The sequence below is a fragment of the Camarhynchus parvulus genome, chromosome 3, assembly GCF_901933205.1.
Source record: "Camarhynchus parvulus chromosome 3, STF_HiC, whole genome shotgun sequence".
NCBI classification, from domain to species: domain Eukaryota; kingdom Metazoa; phylum Chordata; class Aves; order Passeriformes; family Thraupidae; genus Camarhynchus; species Camarhynchus parvulus.
The window spans coordinates 33,252,677-33,260,621 of record NC_044573.1 but is presented as its reverse complement, the minus strand read 5'-3'; the positions used below and the strand labels follow the sequence as shown (position 1 = coordinate 33,260,621).

Here is a 7,945-nt window from a genome sequence, read left to right as displayed (position 1 = left end):
TACTTTTTTCTCACTTTTCTCTAGCAAACTTAGAGCACTAAAAGACAGAAATAAACATCTGAGATATACCAGCATCTAATGCTGGGCATGCAGCCTTGTCTCTCCTCCTTGGTTGGAATGGGAAGAATTTAATGAGTCCAAGATAAACTTCAGTCCACAGTATGCTGCCAAAACCAAAATCTCTGTAGATTTCAAAATAGCAAATGGTGGAATATGTTTTTTTCATGCTCTTCTTTCTTCACTGATTTTAATTTATCTGATTATCTCCTCTACAAGAATAAAATATTTTCATGTCTGTAACCTACACACAAAATTACCAGTAGAAATCATTTTAGTGGTTCAAAATCTACCTCCAAGCAGTAGTATTTCAGCCAAAGAGAGGTAACTTGGATAGACACCAGTAATGTCTTTCTGTCCTAAGGAATTATTCCTTGACAGAAGCAGGAATAGCCCACATGCTTCTGTCCAAAACGCTGGGATTTTTTCCTCCTTGCTGTATTGATTTTTATTTGGATGGTTTGTTTTAGCAGTGATTGACATGATGATGTGTGGAAGGCAGTGGTCATGGCTGTTTTTTGGGAGACCCCCAATGATGCCAGATATGTAATATTAAAATTACTCTTTAAAAAATAAAAGTTTGATTAATTTTATCTTCAGGATGTAACTGTAATAACAGAACACACCCCATAGCTGTAAGCAGTCCAGATGCAGCCTCAAGACAGAGAATTACAAATGGTAGGGCAATGGGGATAAGAAATTATATTGTTAACTCAGAATTAACAGCAGCACTCTCCCCCAAGCAAAAGAAAAGCCATTTTGAGGCCAAGCAAATTTGCTCCAAAATTTTCAGGACTTCCCCATGACCACCAGAATTAGTTATGCGAAAACTCCTGGTTTTCACCATGATCTAGCAAGACTAGGATAAGCACACACTTTCAGTTTAAGCACATTTATTTAGGAAGTAGGACTTCTGTTTACATTAGTTTTAAGAACTTGAGTTATGTTCTTTAGAAACTGATTTATTTACATATTTATTGTTCCATCATCTGGTATACAACACCTGATGTTTTTAAATGTTTTTTTTTTTAACCAGCAGCAATTTAATAGGCTTCAAGTTTAATGAAAAGGCTTTTAGTTTTGGACATTTTATCTGATAAACAGAGAAGAAAACAGTAATAACAGGACAAACAAAACATTTTATTGTAAGCTAAAGCTATGTGACTGCTCGTCATGCTTTTTTACATTACTATTAGTAAAATGGTGTTTAACATTTCAGAAAACATTCTTAAAAGAACAATGAAACAAAAGTGCTTCTAAACAACAAAATGCAAAAATGAATCCCATCCCAGACTGGAGTTGTCCAATATATTTTACAGGGGTGGGGTATGGTGTTTTGTCTTCACCTTTGGTTTTCATCACTTTAATACAAATTTCTCAAAAATACTGACTAGCCCTTCAGACGACTAAAAATGGGAATCGTGGCAAAACCAGCTTCTGTGTTTGCAGTCCCTGTGACAGGTGTGCGACTATTAGACAAAATGCTTTCTTCCCCACTTCTAATGGGAGAGAATCCTGTACAACTGAGAGGCACACCCCGGTATCTTTGAGCACTGCACCTGTATTAACCAACTACGGAGCACCGACCTTTAATCCTCAAAGCCACTTCTCTGAAGAAAGGGTTTTTTAAGAAGTGTGTTTTATGAAGGCAAGGAAAGTCTTACAGCAAAACAAGGCTCTTCACCATAGTTTCCAGAAGTAATGTCAAGCATTTTCAAATTAAAACATCAGACTCTGAAGAATCTGCAGTGTTGAGCCAGTACGTTGAATGCACCGGAGGAGTGTGTACCTTGCCAATTATTGCTGAACTCAGGAGGTAGTTATTGACAAGGTAAGAAGTTTCCACTCTCAGACAGTTAATGATTTACACAAAAAGCAGGAAAAACAGAATACACATTTCCCCATATTTTACAAGATGATTTTGTATTTGCAGGAAGTGACAGCTTAACTTCCTCATCCTGTGGAATTATAATTGCCGTAATTAAAAGAAAAGATACTGAAAATTATAATTAAATAAGAAATTCTAAAAAAAAATAGCTGATCAATTGGTCATTTCTTAGGATAGCTGCAGATCATCCTAAGCATGAAAATTCACATAAGTCAGTAAAACAACATTCTTCAACACTAAACAGCAGCTCAAGAGAAACTAATAATAAAACTGCCTCTAATTAGCACAATGACTGAGATAACTAGTTGCATTGACTACCTGCTTGCTACTCTTCATTCCATTTTTGATATCTGGTAGAAACCCCAACAACTTAAAGAATCACAAAAGCTTGAGGGCACCACAGAAAATGAATGAAAACCTGGTCAGGTACAGTAGCACTGGCCCCCTCCCAAAGCTGCCACATGCAGAAGCATCACTAAAGCACTGGAGAAGCTAGAGAAGCACGTCCTAGGCACAGCTATGCATCATCCATGTCTTGGGCAGGAAAGTACTAAGAAAATCTAGGGCACCAAGTCTCACCACAGGTGATGAAGGAAACCCTAAGGAGAATGCTGCTTTCCAGTTCAGAACAGATGTCTCAGTTCCATTTGCCAGCATATCTGACTTCAGTATTCCCAGTCCAAAGTACTTAAATTTCACAAGAGGGACATGATAGCAATGCAAAGCAGTTCTAAATCCCACTTGTCTAGAATAGAAAAAATACTATTTATTCTACACCAGAAGGTAAGGTGAATTGAGTTATATGTATAAAAACTGTCATTTTAAAAACACGTGAGAATGGAACAGAAAAACCAGCGATAGTCTCTAATTAGTGCAGTGACAACACACCTCAGTTCAGAGATCCCATTCTTACTCATTTTAAGTGTTATTATCACATTTGTTACCTACATAAAGTTGCAGGGCCATATTCAACAGAACAGTACCTAGCAATGGGCTTTGAGTCAGCAATACATCTCAGGGGCACAATGCCTATTTCTGATACTCTAAAAGCTGTAAAGTCTAAGAAACTAACAAGACAGATTTATTTGTGCATAAATATCCTAGTTTAAGGCTTATCTTTAGTATTCTGTATTGATTTTGTCTTTGCATACGCAGAGAACCTGTACAGGTTTGCTGTAGTCCACAGAAAAGTCAACATTAGCAAAGGGAGCATCATAACACAGAAAATATTCTCATTTTAAGGAGAAAGAGAAATCTACATACTATTCTTCCAGTATGTTGAAAGACAAAAAATGTGGCTCCTGCTTAGCAAAAACAGGAAGATATATGAAGAAGGTTGTTCGAAAAACACAAGGGGTTTGGGTTGGTTTTATTTTCTCCCTCCAATAACTTCTACACTTGAAAGTCAGTAAAACACACTGGCAGTGAGCCAGACAAGCTGCTTACTAATCATGTCAAAAAAGTGGGTCAAGTTGCTCATTCACTAGCAGTGGGCAGATTCACAGAAAATAAAAGGGGGGGAAGGGGGCTGGAAAGAAAAAAAGAAAGGAAAAAATCAGTCCAGAGAGCTAATGAACTGCTAGTCTTCACAAAAGTTAAAAGCACCCAAGCTGCTGTCCTGTTTATCCTAATTTGAGGCATTGTATTAGAACATAACCTGATTTTATGGAAAATACAGCTGGTAAAGTTCTGTGTAAGAACTACAGTCTTGGGAAATATGGGTAATTTGGGGTGGTTTTGGTTTTTTTTGGGGGGGGAGGAAGGTTTGGTGGTTTTTTTCCATTGTGGTTGTTTTTCCCCGGATCTGCTCTTATACATAGTTAATCCAACATACAGATGGAATCACTGAGCTGGGACTTAGTACATTTAAAATGAAGAGTAAGATGCAAGATAATGCCTTAAGTAGAACAGAATTACTGTTAAAAGACACTATTCAGAAAATAGCATAAGACAAGACATTTAAAGGAGATTTATGAACCAAACAGCACCTGGCCATGGGCCAAGAATCCAGCAGCTGTGGGGCAAACTGATGTTGCAGAACAAAATTTTCTTCTTTTTACTGTGTTCCAGCATTAATTTATAGGGCTGTAGTTCATCCACTAAGCAGAAAACAATCAGGCATAATAGAAGACCAAAAAGCAGCTGTACCAGTCACACAGATTCTCTTGACCTGAAATGGTTGCACAAATTAGTGAAAGGGCTGGTCCCTTTCTTTTTATGTAGCAGCTGGTGATTCTGACTCCTTGTGCTGCATACTGGTGCTGCTTGAGGGGATGAGGACCTCTAGCTCAACATTTCAGGTACCTATCCCATGCCAATGAGTATGCATTTGAAATAAATAACCAGTATGTCCCTCAAAATTAAGTGGACAAAACCAACAGTTTTGTAACAATCATTTAAAAACACTCAAAACCAGAAGCATTATCTTCAAAGTTCTCATTTGCAAAGGATCTCAAGGAATGTCTACCAGAGCTTTATGAATAAAACCAAGGCCCTTTCTTAGTTGTAGCTATGTGGCAGATGCTAATACAACAGTAATATTCATGCTTAGCAATATGAAGAATATTACAAATATGGATCAAGTCACTCAGGAATCTCCAACAACAGAGATGGTCTACTGAAGGCAGAGCTAAGGCAAAACAAGACATGAGACTTCAGAATCTGAAATCTTTTAGCATTTCTCCAGAAAAGTGAATCAGAGGAACCAAAGTCACCTTTCATTTACAAAAGACATACAAATTTGAGAGAGTCCTATCCTTAGAAGGCTAGAAGTAGTTTGGTTAGACTATTTCAAAAGGCATAATAGTAGAACACAATCTTCTCTTATTTGATCACTTTTAATCTTAAGATCAGTTAAAAGCATCTCTGGTTAAAAAAAAAAAATCCCAAACATATTGCATATGTGCATCTCAAAGGGATGACAGTTTCTGCTACTTCTCAATACCACACAGTGAGCACAGTCCTCTCAGAGTATTACTATACCTACAACTGCATCTCTCAGCTAGGGTTGTTTTTTTTTTCATATATACATATAATATATTATTTATAGTCAACTTTCAGGTAAGTAGTTCAAAAAAATAAGTTAAATGAAAAATTAAAACAAAATTTTCTGTTAAGACCAAAAGCAAACAACACTTACAACATATTTTCATTAAAACAACAATAAACAATTCGCAGTATCACTAAGTTGGGAGAGGTGTAAAAAAAAAAACCAAACCAACCAAAAAAAAAAGAACCCAACAACCCACAAACCTGCTTTAACAAGGAATTAGTGTTCTGCCTTGCAAACATCTGTGTTTAATCTGTGCAGAATTTGTAAACAAGATGTTGGGCCCTTAGAAGTAAAGGCAAAAATGCTTTCCTTTATTATGGTATTTAAAGGCTATAATTTAGGAGTTTGTTTTTTTAATAGCTTGTCATTTATATAATAAAAACAAGTATTTGTACAAAGATGCAGTTTCTTTTTAAAAAAGCAGATCAGTTGAGTGTTTCATACTTTAATATATAAACTGAAACATATGAAAGCTATAAAAACATTAATGTGTGCCATGTATTAAACATGTAGCCTCATATTTAAATGCTTACATGTGGAGATTAAAAAAATTATCACAATGGAAATTTTACTTTCAATTATCATAAAGAGACCAAAATACAGAGTAGAAACACGTCATTTCTGAAACTCAACAATTAGCATCACCTACTCTCTCAAACATCAGCTGGGTTCAAGTTGTACACTGTAAGCATAAGCTAACATTCTACCAATGAAAGCGTTACAAAATGCATTAAGAGAAAATACTGTCACTAAATGAGTATCTCAGTCTATTCTTTTATTTAGTAATTTTTCTTTTAAAAGGCAGTTTGAATTGGTTTTATAAGGTTGGGGTTTTTTGCTGTTCTGCTATCAAAGGTCTTCTTTAAACCTGCCCTGTGAACAACTCAGTCACATTACAACTAAACAAAAAGACAAATAATACCAGACCGGCTACTTTTAACAATTTAATAATCGTAAGTCCCCAATGCTGTTCTTCCACTCTACACAGGGAAATTGTTTTATTTGGCACATTAAGGATAAAAAAGTCAAAAAAATGAACTGCAGTTTACAAACCTCAAATTGAACATCATTGTTCCAAGTCCATTGTTCATCAATGTCATGGCAAAATTAAAAACAAAAAAACCCACACACACAACATAGGGAAAGGTTCTCCAATGATCAATATCATCAGAGCCTTGTAGCAGAAACAATATACATATATTAATGTTCAAACCAGAATCAGATTGCTAGGAATCTTACTTCTTTCAAGTCCTGTTGTGCTCTTACTTACAGTGTGTAAATCCTCGCTAAATGGCAAGGAGGCTTTGATGAACACATTTCACATTGTATAATTTTCTCTTAATCTCAAGTTTTAATACAGATACTTAAGTATCTGTCCTGTAAACTCTGGCTGCTTCCCAGTTGTCTGCACCAACTGCTCTCCCCAGGCAGGAGTGTTTCACTTCAAGTAGTGTCTCACACTGTGGTATCTCCAAAGTCCTTGTTCCAGCGAATGTACGCCTCCAGCGTCTGAGGGCTCAAACTGCGCTTGATCTTCTTCAGAGACTCTGTGAAATCTGACAGCTTGATGTTTCTCATCTAAACAGAAAATGAAAGACATCAGGGTCACAAGTGGTTTATGTACTTTGGTTTATAGAGGAAGTACTTGAGTATTCTTAATAAAACACATTCTACAAATGCTGCATCTTGATGTAAGTGATATAAGAACAAATTATTTTTGCAGAGAGAGTAGACATTCACTGCAACAACCCCCCAAGAATGTGGCAGAGTCTCCATTGCTGGAAATTTTGAAGATACGACTGGGCAGGGTGCTAAATAATCTCATCTAAGTTCCCTTTCCCACAAAAGCATGGACCAGGTGATCTTTCAAGGTCCCTTCCAAACCAGGGTGTTCTATTATTCTATGACCTGATGCAAGAGTCTGGTAATTTAAGACTACCAGTATGTACCATTTTAATAAACTAACACTTGCCAATAGTAAGATCTGCCTTGTTACTTAACAGCCCATTAGACTTTGTCATTTCTTCCTGTTTCAGTAGGTGGTGTGAGCTGGTGCATATGAGGACATCGCAACAAATTGTCACATACACTGTCATCCTCCTGCAACAAATCCTTCCAGCTTATAGCTTTGGCCACAACCTCAGGCTAAACACAAAAAGCAACTGAGAAATGAAGTTTTGCTTCATTTTCCCCTGTGTAACCATGGTTTGCACACACACCTGAACAGAAACTTCTGTACACATGACCAATCACTTCCTTTTTTTTTTCATATTTACAGCTGCAGTTTGTGGTAAAGAGCTTAATCTTTTTCTTTATGATGGTTCATGTCAATGAATGCAAGTATTATACATGCACAAATCTGTTTTAGGTTCTCCCTAAGTTAACCTCCTTCATGTAAAGATGGGGTGGAGGGAGTAGAAGTAATTTCACGTAATACTTCTGGGAATGTTCTTGGGAAGTAACACTGTGAGTAATTAAAAGTTGGGGCTCTGACATCATCAGCTAGTTAACAAATACTGCAGTTCAGTGTGAAGGAAAAGACAGGACAGTCAGCTGAAATTAAGAACAACAGACTTACTAACAGAAAAATAAGTGCTCTGAAGCCTGAAAGCCAACAAACTACCCATGAACCTCTGACATCTGAGGACTGATCTTAATCTCTATTTCTACAGAATTTTCTTTAATGAAGCAGTGATTAAAAAGGATAATACCCCTTAAAATTCTCCTATTTTGTATGATACTACACATAAAAAAGGGACCTTAATAGTTTCTAGTGAGAAAACCTTCTATTCAAAGGGGAATATAACAGCTGCTAAAACAGCTTACCTCACTGGCAGACATGTTCTTCACCTGTTCTGGTTTTAATTCTGTAAAAATAAAAATAGATGAGTGAGTTTCGTAAGAAAACTTTCCTCACTTCTGACAAATAAAACATTCTGGAAAAAGAC

At 36.5% G+C, this 7,945-nt stretch overlaps 1 protein-coding gene across 4 annotated transcripts in view; it reads right to left on the bottom strand.

Annotated features, from left to right (window-relative positions):
* Positions 1–933: 933 nt before the first annotated feature.
* SPAST (spastin) overlaps positions 934–7,945 on the bottom strand; it is a 38,809-nt gene continuing 31,797 nt past the window's right edge. For 3 of the 4 annotated variants that reach the window (XM_030944846.1, XM_030944844.1, XM_030944847.1), the window contains 2 exons: positions 7,824–7,864; positions 934–6,575 (listed from right to left, as the gene is read on the bottom strand). In XM_030944846.1, the coding sequence (XP_030800706.1) occupies positions 6,453–6,575; positions 7,824–7,864 (164 nt within the window). In that variant the 3' untranslated portion in view covers positions 934–6,452. The remainder of the gene's footprint in view (positions 6,576–7,823; positions 7,865–7,945) is intronic. The other variant, XM_030944843.1, reaches the window with a different exon arrangement.